General features: G+C 35.1%; 1 protein-coding gene across 4 annotated transcripts in view; it reads right to left on the reverse strand.

Annotated features, from left to right (window-relative positions):
- LUZP2 (leucine zipper protein 2) overlaps nucleotides 1-20,210 on the reverse strand; it is a 654,481-nt gene that overhangs the window by 170,704 nt on the left and 463,567 nt on the right. For all 4 annotated transcript variants that reach the window (XM_037839189.1, XM_037839191.1, XM_037839190.1 and 1 more), the window contains exons 6-7: nucleotides 16,947-17,009; nucleotides 3,698-3,760 (exon numbers count right to left, since the gene is read on the reverse strand). In XM_037839189.1, coding sequence (XP_037695117.1) covers nucleotides 3,698-3,760; nucleotides 16,947-17,009 — 126 coding nt within the window. The remainder of the gene's footprint in view (nucleotides 1-3,697; nucleotides 3,761-16,946; nucleotides 17,010-20,210) is intronic.

Consider the following 20,210-nt stretch of genomic DNA (forward strand, 5'->3'; position numbering starts at 1 on the left):
TGACTTTTTTGTAAATGCAACTTTTCTGATTAAAGACAAAACAAAACAAACAACCTACCAAACAAAAAAAGATAAATTAATAAAATAAATGCACCTTTGTAACAGCCACCTCACTCAAAACAAACAAGAAAAACATAGATTTATCAAAAATATGGGAAATGTTAACTAGCTTAGCATATTCATATCCTAGAAGATTATGCAACTGAATGTTAATTAAACAGTGATAATGAAAAGATATATTTAGGTTTTAAATTCCTATGAAAAAGAATAATATAAAAATTATATGTAGAAAGTAATCACAAAGCAGATTACGACTAGTATGAAAGGAACTATCTGGAAATACGTCAAAGTATTGTTTGCATTTGTTCTGAGTGATGGATTTTAAGTGTTTTCATTTTAAGTTTTATAGTTTTTGACACTTTTAAAAATTTTCGGCTATGAGCAAATAACGCTTTTGAAATTAAAAAAGGGTATATGTAAAAAAATTAAACACCAAAATGGAAAAGAGGTATACCAGAAAATATCAGCTCCAAATAAAAGCAAGGAGGATTCAATAACTCAAGTTCTGGACTGCTAACAGCTATCCGAGTTACTCCTTCTTTAGTGGAAAATGTTTACTGCAGTTGGCAGCCTTCCCCAAGCAAATGCCAACTCGCAAACATTAATAGGAACAATGCATTCATCATTCTGTCTTGCAATTTCTAGCACATAGCATTATTTTTTAAGAGAAAAGTTCAGTGCTTCAACAGCAAGCATTGTTCCTTCAAAGCCTGTCTATGCTACAAAACATTAAATCAATTCAAAATGGAACAGATCTTAAAAAGAAACTTCTTTGAAACAGAATCTTCTTCCACTGCTTATCTCATGTTTCAGCAACTTAAAATTCACACCAAAGATATTTCGAAGACTCATTTTTCAAAAATGCATGAGTCAATTGCTGTGGTTACATACCCTTTAGTGCTACATATATGAATTAATACTATCCACTGCCTGGATATTCATTCATTTATTTAAGACGTTATTCACTCATTTATTTAACATGTTTATTCAAGATCTAAAATGTTAGCTCAATATAGTTGGAAGCAAATCAGATGCGTTTTGCCCTCAGTGAGGAGATGAGTACATTATAGCAGAAACTCTTTATGTCTTCCACTAAGCCATTCCCTTCCTTTTCCTTTATATCTAATAGAAACAATCTTTCTCAACAGAAGCTAAAAATACTAAGATCTCACTTTTTTTCATGGACACATGCCCCAGTTTAGAGGGTCTTCCTCAAAAATTTCTCCTCCTTTAAACAAAGAGTGTCACTGCAGGGTAAATATCATCCATTTCTTCTCTGACTTTGGGCACAGTTATGTAAAGACAGAGCACATAGATATTTAGCAGCTTTCTTGTTACAAGGAATCAAGACTAAGGACAAGTCAGAAAGTTGAGGGTGATGATATGGAAAGGTAGGGTGAAAAAATAAAGTCTAGGTTCTTGATGACATTGTTGAACTAATGAATCAATTATAAAGTTGTCTTGCTTCTAGACCTTTTGTTATTTGTGTTAATAAAATACTACTACTGTTAAACAGCTTTTTTTGGGGGGGAATATTGCTGAAGGCATCCTAGTTAATACAATATCCTGAGGGTTGGTCTACTCTATTTCTTTGTGAGTTAGCCTCTCCAAGCAGCATGAAAAAACAAGGCTCATAAATGATATATCTTGTTTTCCAAGTCATAAAGATTTTCAACAAATCCTGAATTAGACAATTTCTGAAAGTTAATAAATCACTAATCTACATTCAAGAATTAGTATGTTGCAAAGAGGTAAATCTTAGGATGTGGATTTATTGTAATTAAGATCTCATCTCTTCAAGATGTTATTTCAGTCAAGGTGTGGCCCAACTAAATCACATTGGGCTTTAATTTGGATTATGAGAGTCTTTTATAAACAGAAAAATATTTAGAGAGAGAAGCCATGAGGAACATCTAGAAGTGAGAAGTAAATGGAACCAGAAAAGAAAGAAGTAGATGCTGCCATGTGCATTACCATGTGATTAAAAGCCAAAGACCAAGGATATCTGGCAGTTAGCCCCTGAATGCCACAGTCTTCAGGGAGAAAGCATTGCCTTGCTTACACCTTGGTTATCAACCTCCCTTAGCCTCAAATCCATGAGCCAATAAATTCCCATTTTCAAAGCCAACACATGGTATGGTATTTGTTTTAGCAGCCAGGAAACTAACTTGCTGAGGAACTAAGACTTTCATTGCAAATGAAAACAAACACTATGCCATTATTTTTGGGTAATCTCAACTATTTAAGTTTTGATGATCAAAAAGAGAGAATGCAAGCCTGAATGAATGAATGAAGATTCCTTAGATTTATCAGTCTCAGTAATGAAAGATTAAAGATAGACAGTAAATGACTTGGATTTCATATTTTTACCTTATTGATTATATACAATAAGGGGAGTCTTGGGTGGGAGGGTCAGTAAGCATTGGTAAGAATTAATCCCCAGTTCTCTTGGAATGCTGGGAAAATATTTTGTTATAAATGAAGTCTAAGGAATGGCCTATTTATGAAAGAGTAAATGGTAATATATGCCCAGATTCATGTTTTGCATGGAATGAGTGTTTAATAAGTATAGGTTAACATACAGGGAAATCTTCCCATGACACTAAATCAAGAGTAGAGAGAGGAAATATTACACCCCAAATAATTAGTAGTTTATTAACTAAATTATTATTCCTGCTGCTAAGAGCTGAATGCTCTATCATCATCATCCTACATTCGACAGTAAAGATGTACCAAAAACATAACAATTAAAAGCCTTTTATCTCACCTGCTCAAGTGGAAAAAGGAAAGTATTTCTATTGGTTTCTTAATACTTCTATAACAAAATATTACAAACTTATTTTTATGAAAGCACAAACTTATTTTCTTACAATTCTGGAAGTCAGAAGTCTGTAATGACAATTATAGAGCTAACATCAAGGTGTTGGTAGGACTGGTTCTTTCCAGAAGCTCTAGGAGAGAATCCTTTTCATTGCATTTTTCCCTCATGCTTCCATTGTCACATTTTGATTTTCTTGTCTCCCTCATACAAGGACTCCTGTGCCTTTAGGGATCACCCAGTCTAGTATAATCTCTGGATATCAATATCTTAGCTGATTAATATCTGCAAAGTTCCTTTTCCATGTAAGGTGATGTTCACAGGTTCCAAAGATTTGGAAGTAAATACCTTTGGGGTGTCATTTTCATCATACACATATTCATAGACTTTTTACTATATAGCCTTGTAAAGGGAAGTCTCAATAACCAAAAGTGAGTGATTAAATATAATGACATTCTATAATAGACATACAGAAATCTCTTGAAGTAAAGAATATAGGTCCATCAATAAACCACATCTCTGGAAACCTGCTCAATAGATGCTTTATTCTAAAATATGATATATTCAACATTATATTAAAGTAATAAAAGGTTAAAAAGGGCTTTATAACACTTTGGAATGATGTCTGGCTTTGATTATGAATATATCTGGGAATGAGAACTGCATTTATCTCCTTTAATTAGGTAAGCAAGAAAAATGAAAGTATCTTCAATGCAGTTAAATATAATTATTCTTCTTCAGAAAATCCAAATAATAATATTTTAGTTAGTTTAGGTATTGCGCAGGCTAGGTGGAGGGGGAAGGGAGAAAGGTGCTCACCTTAAATAGTAAATCCTTCTTCCCATAACGAAGCTCTTTCAGCTGGGCTTGAATTTTTTTGGACTGCAAGAACAGAAACATGGATTAGTACCTTAATTCTTTTTTATTTTCAATCTTGAAGATAAGAATGGTTTTAAACTACACGAGTGAATTTTGCAACCAAACAAAAGAAGAAACCAACAAATTTGGAAGTGAAACAGAAAAACAATCTTTGTTTTGTGATTCAGACTTCTAGACAAATTAGGCAGGAAGGAAAAAACCCAAAGCCTGTTCAAAGAAAGCATATTGTTTAAAAGGTAGTATTTAAAGAAAATGGGTTACCGTTTCCCATCCAGAAATTTAACTACCCAAGCACGGCTAACAATCCAATTTTAGATGCTAAATATATCTGTGCATATGCATGCCTCAATTTTCACTGTTTATTTTGCATTACTTTCTTTCTTTAATGATAAAATATGGGTAAATTTTAATTGAGGACCAAGGTTGAGTTTGATATATGTCCAAGGGGAAGCAAATGTGATAAGAAGTGAGGAAAGCAGCCAGAATGTTAAAATAATGAGGTAAAGTGTGTTTGCCCATCAAAGAATGTACTTTTTAAGAGGGCTGTCACAAATATAAAAGTGCTTAACAGAGAATCTTCTGTCAGCCAGTATTGAAATAGATTCCAGGAAGCCACAGATGATGATCATGCATTCCCAATTTTCCAAGGCAGACACAATTTCAAACTCAGACATAAGTACATCAGTATTATTCAGACATCTATATCTAATATTATATTCCAAATATTATAGATTTTTGTCTTCACTCAGGAGGAAAAAACACACAAACAAATAAGTCATAAGAGTCAAATAAAAAAATGTGAATTAAAAATAGCTGAGTGGGAATGTAAGATGTTAATTCACTTTGGGAAACAGGTTGGTAGATACTTAGAAAGTCAACATGTATCTACTATATGATACAACAATACTTCCAAGGTATTTACTCAAGAGAAAAAAATTTAAAAAGTATATACAATTGTACATAGCAGTAATATAATAATCAGAAGCTGAAAACAACCCCATATATGTTTTAACTGGCGGGTGACATGAAGCAGAATACTACTGAGGAAAAAAAGGAATAAAATACTGAAGTGTGCAACAATATGAATGAATTTCAAAAGCCCTATACCAAGTGAAATAATCTAGTTGCAAAAGGCAATACATTGTTTAAATCCATTTATGTGATATTCTAGGAAAGAGAAAAGGATAGGGATCCAAATCAGTTCAGTGGTTACCATGGGCTAAGGGTTGGGATAGGGATTAAATATAAAAGGGTAAGAGGAGAGGTGAGGAAAGATGGTGGCATACGGAGCTGTGAAATTTACTTTGTTCTCTACGGCAGCTAGTGAATAGCCAGGAACTGTCTGGAATAACTTCTCTGGGGACTTCTATGATTAGACACACATAACACACCAGCCTGCAATGAGTGGAAGGGCCAAGATCACAGCACAGAAGTGTAAGTAAATTCTTTGTTGCTGTGGAGGCTGCTTCTCTGTCACTGGCACAGCAGGTTGACCTGGAGTCTCCCTGGTGGGAAACAGAAGCCCCCTCTACTAGGAGCAAGGGAAGGAGAGCTCAACCAGGCTTCAATTGCAGATTTGGCTAACAAATCTGGACTGCTGAATACCAGTTCCAAGCACAGTTAAATCTACAAAGCAAAGAAGAAAGAAACCAAGACATCTATAGCAGGCCCATCCCCAGTAGGGAGGAGGCAGGATTGATGAACAAACAACAGAGGTTTCTGGAGCTGTCTGAGCTCAAAATACTAGAAAAGAGCTATGCTCCAGGAAAAAGCACACAGGGCTGGGTACCAACTCCAGCTCTTGATTGTCAAAACTGGTGGGCTAGGGACCAGCTTGGAGAAGGGTTTTTCTTTTCTTTACTTTTCTTTATTATTTTTTTTTTTCAGCCCATTAAAGAAAGCAGTAGGCAGGAAAGGGTGGAAATTAGGAATGACTGAGAGACAAAGTCACTTATCAGGTGGAGGACATAGTTCCCTAAGATAGTTCCTCAAGAAAAGGTGGAGGTGAGGGCCTAGCACTAGTGGCAGCTCTCGTTCACAGAATTTACACCCCAGGGCTAGGATACCGGTAGTAGTCTCAACCTACAAAAAGTGGAGCTCAGCCTGTCTCAAAAATGCTCCTAGCAGTGGGGAAAGGGGGCTGCTTGAGAGACCTGTAATGTTAACAGCCTGCAGGGAACCAGGGACTGAAGAGCTGTTCCTCCTCCCCACCCCCTCAAAAAAAAAAAGAGTGGAGACAAGGCCCAGCACAAGTGGTAACTGTTGTTAAGAGAATTCAGACCCCAGGAACCGTAAAACACAGAGATTAAGCCTGATTTCAGCCTCAGCCTCTGTCTCAACCATTTCACTGGCAGGACAGTGTTTGCTGAGAATTAAAGGCACAGTACGACTTTACACCTGTGGAGAGCATCAGGCTGACAAGTGCCATCTACTGCGCAGAACTGGAAAAGCACAGAATTAAGAGGCTACACAGGAAAGACTGGCACCCTGCAGGGTATCATCCCCAGGGAAACTTGATACTGATTACACCCCCTTCATGGGCCCTGGGCTGGTCTTGAATAGTAAAATCTGATTGCGGTCAATCCTATATAGGGAGTCACTCCTCCCAGAGCCAGACCTCAATACACTACTCTCATCAATGGATAGAACATCTAGACAGTGGATCAATAAAGAAGCAGAGATGTTGAATAAAATGATACATGAACCGGACTTAACAGATACTTACAGAACACTGCACCCAACAACAGCAGGATATACATTTTCCTCAAGTTCTCTTGGATCATTCTGCAGGATAGACCACATGTTGGGTCACATAGTTGGTCTCATGAATTTAAAAAAGATTGAAATTATACAAAACACTTTCTTGGATCATAAGGAATGAAGCGGAAATCATTAACAGGCAGAAGGCTGGGAAATTTTCAAATACATGAAAGCTAAAGAACACACTCTTAAACAACCAGTGGGTCAAGGGAGAAATTACAAGAGAAATCAATAAATATCTCATAGCAATGAAAATGAGAATACAATGTGCTGATGAGATGCAGCAAAGGCAGTGCTAGAGGGTAATCTATCATCCAAAACTCCTATATTAAAAAAGAAGAAAGAGGCAAAATTGAGGACTTAATTGCTTACCTGGAGCAACTAGAGAAAGAACAGCAAACTAACCCTAAAGCAAATGGAAGGAAAGAAATAAAAAGTGCAGATACAAATGAAATCAAAACATGAAATAGAGAGAATTAAGAAAACCAGAAGCTGGTTCTTTGAGAAAATCAATAAAACTGATGGTCCTTTAGCTACACTGACAAAGAAAATAAAAGAGAGAGGATGCAAATAAAATCAGAAATTTGAGGGGGGACATAATTACTGACCCTGTAGAAATAAAGGAGATAATGAGTAGATATCATGAGCAGCTATATAATAAAAAACTAGACAACTTAAATGAAATGGACAACTTCCTAGAAAAGCATAAAGAATCAACACCGGCTTGAGAAGAAATAGAAGGACTCAACAAACCAATTCAAATAAAGAGATTGGCTCAGTCATCAAAAAGTTTCCAAAAAAGAAAAGTCCAGGGCCAGATGCCTTCATATGTGAATTCTACCAAGTGTTCAAGAAAGAATTAGTACAAATCCTGCTCAAACTCTTAAAAAAAAAAAAAGAGGAGGGAAAACTACGTAACTCACTCTATGAAGCCAACATCACCCTAATATCAAAGCCAGAGAAAGATACTACAAGAAAAGAAAATTACACACCAATCTCTTTAATGACTATAGATGCAAAAATCCTCAACAAAATACTTGCAAATCAAATACAGCAGTGCATGAAAAAAAGTACACACCATGACAAAGTGGCTTTATTCCACATATGCAAGGATGTTTCAACATAAGAAAATCAATTAATGTAATACCTCATATCAGTAAATCAAAGGGGAAAAACACATAATCATTTCGATTAATACAGAAAAAGTATTGACAAAATTCACATTCTTTCTTGATGTAAACACTTCAAAGGATTGGAATAGAAGGAAGCTTCCTCAACATGATAAAGGGAATATATGAAAAGCCCGCATGTAAAATCATGATCAATGGGAAAAAGACTGAAAGCTTTCCCTCTAAGATTAGGAGCAAGACAAGGATGCCCACTGTCATCATTGCTATTCAACACTGAGCTGGAAGTTGTAGCTAGAACAATTAGGCAAGAAAAAGAAATAAAAAGCATCCAAATTAGAAAGGAAAAAGTAAAACTTTCACTGTTTTCAGATGACATGACCCTATATGTAGAAAATCCAGAAAACTCTACAGCAAAGCTACTGGAGCTAATAAACAAGTACAGCAAAGTGGGAGGATACAAGATTCACATGCAAAAATCAGTGGTGTTTCTATACACTAGTAATGAGCAATCTGAAGAGGAAATCAAGAAAAAAATTCCATTTACAATAGCAACCAAAAGAATCAAATATTTAGGAGTAAATTTATCCAAGGACATAAAAACCTTACACAGAAAACTACAAAACATTGCTAACAGAAATCAAGGAAGACCTAGATAAATGGAAGGACATAACTTCCACTGGAATATTAAATATAGTTAAGATATCAATTCTACCCAAATTAATTTATAGATCCAATGCAATACCAATTAAAATCCCCAAACTTCCTTTACGGAAATGGAGAAACCAATAAACAAATTTATTTGTAAGGACAGGGTGCCCAAATAACTAAAAATATCTCGGGAAAGAAAAGTGAAATGGACTTCTCACCCTACCTGACTTTAAAACATTTTACAAAGCTACAGTGGTCAAAAACTCATGGTACTGACATAAAGATACATATACTGACCAATGGAATCAAACTGAGTGTTTGGAAATAGACCCTCTCTTCTACAGACAATTGATTTTTGATAAGTCCACTGAACTGGGACAGAGCAGCCTTTTCACAAATGGTGCTTGGAGAGCTGGCTATCCATATCCAAAAGAATGTAAAAGGACCTTTATCTCATACCTTATATAAAAATTAACTTAAAATGGATCAAAGAGGTACATTTTTTTGGATATGTTTTGGATATGTTTATAAATGGGTTAAACAGAAGAGCTAAGACCATAAAATTTGGAGAAGAAAATGAAAGGAAATATCTTAAAGATCTTGTGGTAGGAGGTAGTTTCCTAGCAATGAAATAAAAAATAGATAAATGGAGTCTCCTCAAAATTGAATATTTTTGTGCATCAAAGGACTTTGTTAGGAAAGTAAAAAGGTAGTCTACTCAATGGGAGACAATGTTTGGAAACCACATATTGGATAAGGGCTTAATATCCAGAACATACAAAGAAATCCTACAACTCAACAATAAAAAGATAAATGACCCAATTTAAAAATGGTCAAAAGAGATGGATAGATGCTTTCCCAAAGAGGAAATACAAATGGCTCAATAGCAAATGAAAAGATGCTCAATTTCACTAGGTATTAGGAAAATGCAAATTAAAACCACAATGAGATATCTCACACCTACTAGAAAGGCCATTATATTTAAAACAAACAAACAAACAAACAAACAGAAAACTACAAGTGATGGAGAGGATTTGGAGAGATATATACACTTATTCATTGTTGGTGGGAATGTAGAATGGTGCAATGGCTCTGGAAGGCAGTTTGCAGTTCCTCAGGAAGCTAAATACTGTATAGAATTGCCATATGATCCAGCGATCCCTTTACTAGGTATATATTCAGAACTGAGAGCAGGGATGGGAACAGAAATTTGCACACTGATGTTTATAACACCATTATTCATGATTGCCAATAGAGGGAAATAGCTCCAATGTCCATCAACCAACAAGTGTATAAACAAATTGTGGTATATAAATACAATGGAATTTTGCACAGCTATAAGATGGAATAAAGTCATGATGCATGCAACAATGTGGATGAACCTTGAGGTCACTATGTTGAGCAAAATTAGCCAGAAACAAAAGGACAAATACTGTATGGTCTCACTAATACGAACTAATTATAGTGAGGAAATTCTGAGAATTAAAGTTGAGAACACGGGTTATCAGGAGAGAGAAAGAAGGTAGAAATTGGACATTTGATCCTGAATGAGTGCAGAATGCTCAATGGAATTGATTATAAAGATTCAGAAATGGCTAGCAAAATATCAAGTGATGGTAGCACAATACTGTAGGTAATATGAACAAAGCTGACTGTGAGTATGGTTGAAAGAAGAAGGCTGGGGGCATATATGACACGAGAAGGAAAGGTGGAGGATAAAAACTGGGATTGTATAACTTAGCAAAACCTAGAATGGACAATAATGGTGGTTAAATGTACAAATATAAGAAAGTTTTTACTTGAGGGGGAACAAATGAATGTCACCATTGTGAGGTGTTAAAAGTGGGACGGTATATGGAAAAAATACAATTAACGCAAACTAGAGCCTCTAGTTAACGGCAACGTAATATTCTTTCATTATTTGTAACAAAGGCAATATAACAAATCTAAATGTCAATAAGAGAGGGATACAAGGGAAAGGTATGGAATTTTTGTTGTTTTTCCTTTCATTTTTCCTTTTTTTCTCTTCCTTCTTTGCAGAAGAAATGTAAATGTTTTCATATAGACTGTGGTGGTGAATGTATAAGTATGTGATTATACCAGGAGCCATTGATTGCACACTTAGGATGGATTGCATGGTGTGTGAATAAAATGTTTAAAAAATAAACAAAAAGATACAGGTGCTGGAGAGGATGTGGAGAGGGAGATATACCTATTCACTGTTGGTAAGGAAGTAGAACGGTGCAACCCCTCTGGAGGACAGTGAGGTGGTTCCACAGGAGGCTAGTCCTGGGTTTGCCATAAGATCCTACAGCTCCATTATTAGGTATATGCTTGGAAGAACTGAAGGCAGGGACATGAATAGACATTTGCACACTTGTATTTATGGTGCCATTATTTACAATTGCCAATGAATGAAGGTGGTCTAAGGGTATATCAACTGATGAATGGAAGGGCAAAATGTGTACACATACGATGGAATATTGAGTGGCTGCAGAAGGGAAGGAAGTCATGACGTATGCAACTAGAAGAATGAATCTTGAGGACATTATGTTGAGTGAAGTGGGCCAGAAATGAAGGGACAGATATTATATGCTCTCACTAATGCAAACTAACTATAATGAGCAAACTCTGAGAACTGAATTCGAGAGCATATGTTATTAAGGTATAGAAAGTGGGCAGAGATTGGGAAATCAATGGTTAAGAGGTACAGAAAGTTCAAAAAGCCTCATTGTAAAGGTTCCTGGATTATAAGCTCTTACAGCAGTCACATTTATTACTGAGTTTTTTACTGTTATTTCTAAATCCTGGGATGCCATGCTCTTTGTTTATAACCTGGTAGGTTCCTGGAACTTTAGGTATCTGTGCGATACCTGAGACTCAGAGTTACAGCTCTGCAGCTATGAAAGTCAGCATTACTCCATACAGAAATTGTTAAGGAAGCTGAAAAAGAGATCAGACTTCAATTAGAGATATGAATGAAGCAGATCTGGTTAGGACTAAGTAAATCAGAATACAGGGTAAAGGATGATATTATCCATGTTTTAAAACTTCAACTTTGGTATGAGACCAAAGAAAAGATGTTTATTTGGTCCAAAATTTAAATTTTCTATTTAATTTCTATCTAATTTAACCTGTATGTAACAATCTAATTACATGAAACCTAGAAAAAGGAATGAAATCTTGTTGTTCTGTACAGGTTAATGTAATAACCTTATACATTCTAGAGTATTTTGGGCAGAAAGTAATAAAGGTTTTGCAAAGTTCCCTTGAGAGACTGGAGAAAAAATGTAGAACTATTAAACTTCCCAACCTGGGGAATTCCTGATATTTTCTCAAGCCTTAGGGACACCCAATTTAATAAGGCAAGCCCTTGACCTTATGATCTTGAGTCTTGCCCTTATGAAACTTATTTCTGCAATGGCAAAGTTAAGCCTACTTATAATTATGTGTAAGAATCACCCCAAGAGAACTTCTTTTGTTGCTTAGATGTGGCCTCTCTCTCAAAGCCAACTCTTCAGATAATCTCACTACCCTCCCCACTCCCTACATTGGACATGACTCCCGGGCATGACCCCAGCCCTGGCATCATGGATTGAGAACACTTCCTCAATCAAAAGAGGAAAAAGAAATGAAACAAAATAAAGTTTCTGTGATTAAGAGATTCCAAGTAGAGTCTAGAAGCCATTCTGGAGGTTATTCTTATGCAAGCTTCAGCCAGATATTGCAAATTGCCACAGTATACCAAGCCCCAACCAACAGTATTCCTGAAAAGCCTAAAGAGTACCCTGGGCTCTACTGAAGCCTCTAGAAAAATTTTGCTTAATAAGTTTATTTTTTCAGAACTTAAGACATCCAGATTTTTCCTATGCCATATAAGCCCTTATACTGAGAGTTACCACTCTTTCCAGGAACATCAACCATTTCATTCCTTTACCCCATAAGGTTGATTCCCCCTTTCTAATGAAGAAGTTAAAGTGGTCATTGCTCAGATATTCATGAATATTGAGAGAATGATCAAATGAGAGGGGGGAGTTATATCTGAGGAATTAGGATTTAACAAATGATTGTAACTACTGATTCATTATACAGATATTTCTTTTTAGTTTCTAGTGTATTAGAATAGCCAGAAGGAAATAACTGAATTGTTGAACTGTAATCCAGTAGCCTTTTATCATGTGACTGTGTACGGTAAAAACCTTGTGACTGACAACCCCTTTATCCAGTGTATGGGTAGATGAATAATAAAAATATGCTAGAATTACAAAAAAAGTATTATCAATTATAACAAATTTTTAACACCAATGCAAGCATTGGTAGTAGGGTGGTACATGGGAATCCTGTATTTTATGCATAATTGTTTTGTAAATCAAATTCTCTAGTAAAAAAATCAAAGAAAAGTTAAGAGGAAACTTTTTGGATGATGGGAAATGTCCAATATCCTGGCTTCAGTGTTGGGTATATGACTCCATAAATCCGTCAAGTTCATCATATGGTACTCCTAAGGGAGGGGGATTTTATTGTATATAAATTATATGTAAATAAAATTCAGTTTAAAAAGCACTTTGCCATGGAAGTTAAAAAACACAAAATTGTTATGAGACTATTAGATCCAAGTAAACTATAATTATTTGAAATTCTTTTCACAAGGAAAGGAGACCTAGCTACTTGAAATATTATAGTTTTACAATCATGCATTTGTTGTGTCTTCCAACTGCAAGGGTACTGTGATTCAGTTTCTTCAAAGCATTTCTAGCCATGCCATGTAGCAGATTGCAAAGTGGGAGGCTATGTTATGATGAGGCCATAATCCTAAAATCATTGTCCCAGTGCAATTAGAATGGAAACTTAAAGGTGCTGTAAAGATAAATCACTGACAGGTTCTCATATTGGAAACACAGCTTTACACAGACATTCTGATGGTTAACCACCTGCGTTTCCTGATCTATTGAATCAGGAAGTTGATAAGAGAGAACAAAAGAAAATGGAATGAAGTTTGAAATGAAATAAATGAAATGAAATGAAATGAATGAAATGAAGGGAGAAACAGAAGAAGGGAGGAAAGCAGACAGGTAGGGAAGAGAGAGATAGAGACTGACACACTGACAATTCTAGGTTACACAATTCAACACTGAATCCAGAAGCAGCAAGGGTTTGTGTTTTATTACAAACTAGTTAATGATTCCAATTCCGTGAAAAGGGGCCCTGTTTTCCTTGATACAGATAATGCAAGTGAAATACTGGATACAATGCCCAAGAAGACGAAAAACCAGTGTTGCCTGTGGGGTTCAATGCTGGCTGTTAAGAATGAATATTTACCCTTCAGCCCTCAGGATTCTACTTCTACTATAGCTCTGCCCCTCCCCACATAAAGTTTTCAAACTGACCCAAAAAATTAGATGGGGGAGTTGTAACTGAGACACAGCACCTTTATCTTATTAAATTAATTTTAGTCTCCAAGACAATTCCTCCTTTACATGACTATCATTAATTTTGGGCTACTGATTTCAGAAAAGGACCAGTTCTCTCATCTTTCCCAAATTCAAAGGCATAGTTGATTGACATTTCCTCTCTTCTGCTCCAGTCTACTCAGCAAGATCCATTTACAGTCAGGATATTCTCTCAAGAAAACATGACTTTCATTTATTTTTCAAACTAATGTTGACTGGTGTCAACAGGGAATGGGAGATTACCACTATAAAAAGTATGCATCATTTGCCCAACTCTACTTCTGTTATGTTATTTATCTTCTATCATTCAAGTGACAGAAAGGGCTCATTTTAACCTTTGGGTTTTCATTTTTATACACTTTTTAGTTAAACTGAATGTGCAGAATACAATTTAAACTTTTCTTCATAACATGGATTCATCATTAAAACATTAATTTTTGTATTATGCAATGATTCATTCAGAACCTACATTAAAACCTAGATCTGTTTTTCTGCATTACATGATGGTGAACAGCTAGATTTCTTGAGCTTGCTTATAATGATTTAAAAATAATTTTTAAGAGTTTTTCCCTCACAGTCACACATTACTTCCCTGCATTGCATATTTCAGACCTTTTCCATGAGTTAAAAAGCAAAATTCCATCTCAGGATTTGATAAAAGAATATGCAAAGTAAGAGTAAATACACCCCGAGTGAGGGCATCTCTTTGTTGCGATGAACATAAGATTTAAACCCAGTTGATGCTTTGTTTCCTTTAAGCTTCTTAGCAACATTGTGAAAAGTTAAAATTGTCAGACGGATAACATCAAGCAATTGATATTCATTATATTTGGAATTACAGCAATTTTATTTTTACTATATTAGCGATTCTAAATGCAATTCTAAAACTTAGTGCCTGTCAGTCATGATGTTTTTACCAGTCTACAGCAAATGATTCACCAGCACACAGCAAAATTAAAGACGGTAATGATGATGGCGATGACAATGACAATGACAATAACAATGATTAGAAGGAGGACGAGGAGGAGGAGAAGGAGAGGGGGAGGTCACGATAGATCATTTTAGCTAAGTTAATTTATCTTTTGGTCTGAAATTGTCCTTCCTACATTTTAGTATACAAGAAATGCGTTTAAAATTTCCATTTTTTTTTTTACATAATAATATTGGAAAAGCTTATTCTAAAATGGATTACTCTATTGCAAGTTAGACTTGAACATTAGTGATTGTGATAAGGACTTTTACTTATTCACCAAGGAATATTCTCACCTTCTTTAATAAAAGAAACCTTGAGTTTTGGTTGGACCCATGAGTGCCAACCTAGATATAACATTTTATACACTCTCTTCAACTTGGCTTGGCATATGATCTATTTCTGGCAAATAGGGTGCAATGCTCCATGTGCTAACACTTCCTAACTGGGCTCCTAAAAAGGAATGCCTGTGCTTCACTAGGTCATCATCACAGCCTCTTCTGTAGGAAAATGTGAAGAACAGGAGGTTTTTTTAGAACTGGAGGTGGATCCATGTTTGGAGGATAGGAAAGCTGTTCCATCAGCTCTGAGCCACTTACTTCTAGACTACTATGAAAAACAGGCAAATTTCTATCGTGTGGAAGCCACTGTGCATGTTCTACACAAGCCTTCTCCCCTCCTCCTTACATCCACAAGTGTCAAATCTGCATCATGGTATGAAATATCTCTTGCCTGTTCCTTGTCCCTCCATTTTATCATCCACAGACTTTTCTCAATAATATTTTTTTTTTTGCACATCTAATACTATCTTTTCATCTGCTTCTTGTAGGACCTGAAAAACAGAGTGATTTGTGTCTTCTTTCCTGAAGCTGTAAAGAATCACATTTACTATGAGTACATTTCTATCACATTAAACACAAAATCATAAAGAATAGATACATTTGGGAAACGAGGAGTACAGGAAAGTAAGTATTTTAGTTAAAACTGGATTAACCAGAATGTCTTTTTTTAAAAGCTTTTTCTTTTTTTTTTTTTTAGTAAGATGAATATGAGACAAATTTCCTGTTCCAGAAGTAGAGTCAACTAATGTATTTGTTGAGTAAAGTTAAGGTCAACCCCAGAGTCCCCACTCTGAAGATCAATTGTTATCACAAAACTTGATAGATAAGTGGTATGTCACATAGATGATATAAAGAAATGAAAATTTAGTGGACCTTCAGATATATGCTATTAAAGAAATCCCAATAACCTAATTAAGCAAAGATTCCAGAAAATCATCTTAGGAAAGTGTTATTATTATTATTATTTTTGATCCTATCTAAATTGTTCCCATTGGCTTGGCTACTGAGAAAACAGTTATTTAGGTATGAGATGGTAAATACTTAAAAAAAATTCTTTGTGTCATCTAATCCCTTTGTCTTTTGATCTTTCAGAAGAAATTAATATAATAAATTTTGTATACAGACAAATGGCAATGGCATGGGAAAATTTAAAGGAATAATTTCAGATAAATCATTAATACTTAGAAACTTGTTTTAAATTTAATCATGTAAATAATGGGAGTCATTATTACTATTGTTAAGCCTGTTATCTTTGCAACTCAACAATCTCTGTATTGTTCCAACTAAGGATTTTCTTATACTTCCTTGTTTTCTTTCCTTTCTCTTTCTGAGGTTCTTTAACCCTTCCACTTAGACTAATAAATTAAGTGCCCAATATGTGGAGGTTCTTTTGGTTCCTAAGCTGTAGTGGATGCCTCTTCACTGATCAGAGAGCAGTGACCCTGATGGATATAGCCCCTTTTCTCTGCTGAGCAGGTGTCTGGTCTCTGTTTCCTGTCAGCACTCAGATAAAATATACCTGCAGGACATAAGGATTACATAAACAATGACCAAAATGGCATCAGCGAGAATACAGATTCCAGGGCGGTTTTATAAATTAGAAAAGCTTATATACTTTATTTTAGAGGAACTGAAGTCCTTTAATAAGTATTCTTTATCTGCATACTTCACCTATTACACAAGAGGTTGCTCAATTTGGGTGGGGGTGGGGTATATGATATTAAAACATTCAGAAATATCTAAGATTTTAAAGTGTGTTTTCATTTGCATATTTAATTGTCTGCATTTATGTTAGCAAAAAATGTTACCAAATGTTAGGGTTAAATAAAAAATTTGGCACGAATATTGTCATTATCCACTTGAAGCTGGAATAAGAAAAACTTTACTCACCTCTTCTGCATGGAGTCCACACAGCTTATTTCCTGACAGGAGTTTGTTTTTCAAGCTTTTATTCTGAGGCAAGAAATACAATATTACTGCTAAGAAGTGATAAAATATTAAGAATTTCTTTAGATTTGACAGCGCCATTGTTTTATGCTTTGTTCACAGATAACTTTGTGATGTGAGATGTGATAAATGTATATAAAGCTAAGTTAAATCTGTAATGTAAAGAACGCTATTTTTATTCAGTTAAAATTAGGATTAGAGTTATCACATTCATTTTTTAAAAAAGGGAAACCATTCATCACTTACAGTAGTGCCCCACTCCACTCTAAATAGTTCTCTTATATGTTATTTTGTAAAATACTTTTAGTATCAAATTTGCAATAGGTGCTAATTTCTGAAAGCACCCTGTGAAAGAGAAAGCATTTATTCCTACTATCATGCAGATGCTGATCATAGGGTGCCCTATCATAATATAAACAGACTCATCAGAGGGTCTATCTTCCCTTTGAGGACTATGGCTTGAGACTCATCTTATATTCCTGAATATTGTACTCAAAGGGCTCCTTGATGCTCAGAAATCATTTCTTCTTCCAAACATCTGTAGGTGAGCTCTCTCTGCTGGCCATGTGTACCAGCAGATCTGTTAACCCTTTGAACCTTCCATAATTGACCTAGATTCACATCTATTCCTTCTGATATGGAAACCATGTGATCTCAACCGTATAACTATAACCCCCCATAGCTGTTCAATTTTATCTACCTCATTATACTCAAGCTTTTCTGTCTTTTGTTAGTGTCATTACTATACATAAACCCCAAAGTTGCCCCCTGGCACATTTTAATACATGGATAGGTAAAGGAATTCAGAGAACTTTGTATAACCATCAGGACTTCGATCTCACACTGGCTCTACCAGAGAAAACAGTGTAATGACAAAGTACATCTTATACATAATGAATCTGAAGATAGAGTGGATTTTATAAGCACTGTGAGAAAAAATGAGCATTTTATGCACAGTGAATAAATAAATGACTGAATGAATACATCAAATTTAAGAGTTCTTTACTCACAATTTCCACCTGATTTTGAAAGTCCTTTCCTTTTTTGTTTTCCTACCAAGCACTAAGGGGGTACAGTTGTCCTAGTTTGAAAAAAACCTTTGTCTTTTTTTTCTCTCTTTGTTTAAGAGTTGAAATTCTAAAGAGCTTCTTTAGAATATCAATACCATGAAATATTTTACACAAATGGGGAGAAAGGTATCTTGATTCATTTAGTAATGTCCTCTTGCAAAAATTTGTACTCATCATAAATCTAGGCACAAAATAGTCTCTTGAAAGAGAATCCGATGTATATATTACCCCTATAGTTAAAGGCATATATACTACAAGGCAGGAATATATACTGATATGTTCCAACTCTGCAGCATTGTTCAGATTGTAGAGGAAAAACTACCCTCTTTTAAAATGAGGAAAAAAAAAAAAAAAAAAACAGTGCAGTGCACTGTTACAAATGATTAGAAACAACTACAGATGAACAAAGTTAGCAATATAATAATATATTTAAAAACTGGCTCCGTGTGGTCTGCTACTTAAAATTTGCATCTCTACTTACATATCTGCAATCTCTACACAGATTTTTTTTTTTTTTTTTTTTTCTGGTAGCATAGAAACTAACAAGGCATGTATTCAGGTTGCTAACACTCGTGGGAATTTTGAATGTTGATTTGCATGTTACAAATGTTAATGTTATATATTATATTCTAATCTCTATCCATCACAGATGATACATTTTTCAGAAATAGAAAATGTTAATTTTAAGTAGGATAGATTACACAGTACCAGTTTTTAAATCTACTATTTATTATATTAACTCTTTTTTTTGTCTGTTTAGAAGATTGAGTTTCCAGAATAAGTATTCCTTAATTACTTGGAATAGGTTTTCAGGCACTAGGATGTGCTTGCCAAATTCATACAGTGTCAAATAGTGCTTGATTTTCCACACCATCAGTGACTCTGCAAGAGCCTCTCTATTTCCTAACTGAAGTAAATGTTTCTACAAAGGTATTCCACAGAACCATTAAATTAGATGTTAATAATGTTTACCAGAGAAAAGAAAAAAAAGACAGGGGCTTGATGATGTGGCAATATGGGTTGAGCAAAAGTTAAGTTTCTTTTCTGCAGTCTTCTTTGAGCCTTTATTATTCTCTCATACTATACGTGTCATGCTTTCTAAATTTGCATGACTGTGGAATACTTCTGATTGAAGAATATATCTCTTTACTGGAATTTTACGGAATACAGAATGGGAAATACAGCAGCAAGAATATACTGATATTCAATTTTATCAAAGGAGGCAAAAAAAATTACACTAGTGCTTTTTGATAAAGACATTATTTTACTTTTATGGTTAGTGTTTGTTGAATCCTTTCCAAGAAATCTGTGTCTACTTCAAAGTCATTTAGAATTTTTCCTAAATATTTTCTAGGAGTTTTAGAATTGTTTTTGTTATTGTTGTTTGTTTGTTGCTCTTTGAATTACAATTTTTTGGTATGATGTAAGGTAGAGGTTAAGGTTCACTTTTTGTTTTTAATACAAATATGCAGTTATTCTATAACCCATTGAAATACCCAAGAGCCTTTGTCAAAAATCAGTTGAGTAAATCTCTCCTCTTGGCTATGATAGAACATCTGGAACCACACCAGCCCTCTTGTAATGAACTGGAAAACTGCACAAAAATACTTGAAACACATGTTTTCAGACATCGGACAATAGGAAGTTCTAAACCGTGATCCCTGATAAGAGGTGGAATGAGCAGAATGACCCCTACAGTTGCCATGGCTTTCTACCCAGAGGTAATTTCACAAGTACAACACAGGAAGAAGAACCCAAACAGAACAAGTAAGTATTACTTAGCTGAGAAAAAAAGAGTTCAGCATTAGGGGAAGGTGAACAGGTGGAATTTGTGTGGCAGAATATGAAGGAGGTAGAAACAATGCAGAAAAATGGCTCCGGACTATATTTAGGGGGTCTCATTGTCTCTACAGACTAATACAAATCTGCATATGCATAAAGTGACTTACCACAAGGCCCGGCAAAGAATAACCACAAGGGAGTTGCAAGCTAAAAAATCGCTGGAGCTCACACAGTACTGAGAGATATTCGATTTCCAACCAGTCAGAACGGAAGAACTTTATCAAACAACTAAGGCATTCAGCAAAGACCTCAGAAAGTCCTGTCTCATCAATAGCACTAAACTAGTCTTACAGTA

This window comes from Choloepus didactylus, chromosome 6, assembly GCF_015220235.1.
Source record: "Choloepus didactylus isolate mChoDid1 chromosome 6, mChoDid1.pri, whole genome shotgun sequence".
Taxonomy (NCBI): domain Eukaryota; kingdom Metazoa; phylum Chordata; class Mammalia; order Pilosa; family Megalonychidae; genus Choloepus; species Choloepus didactylus.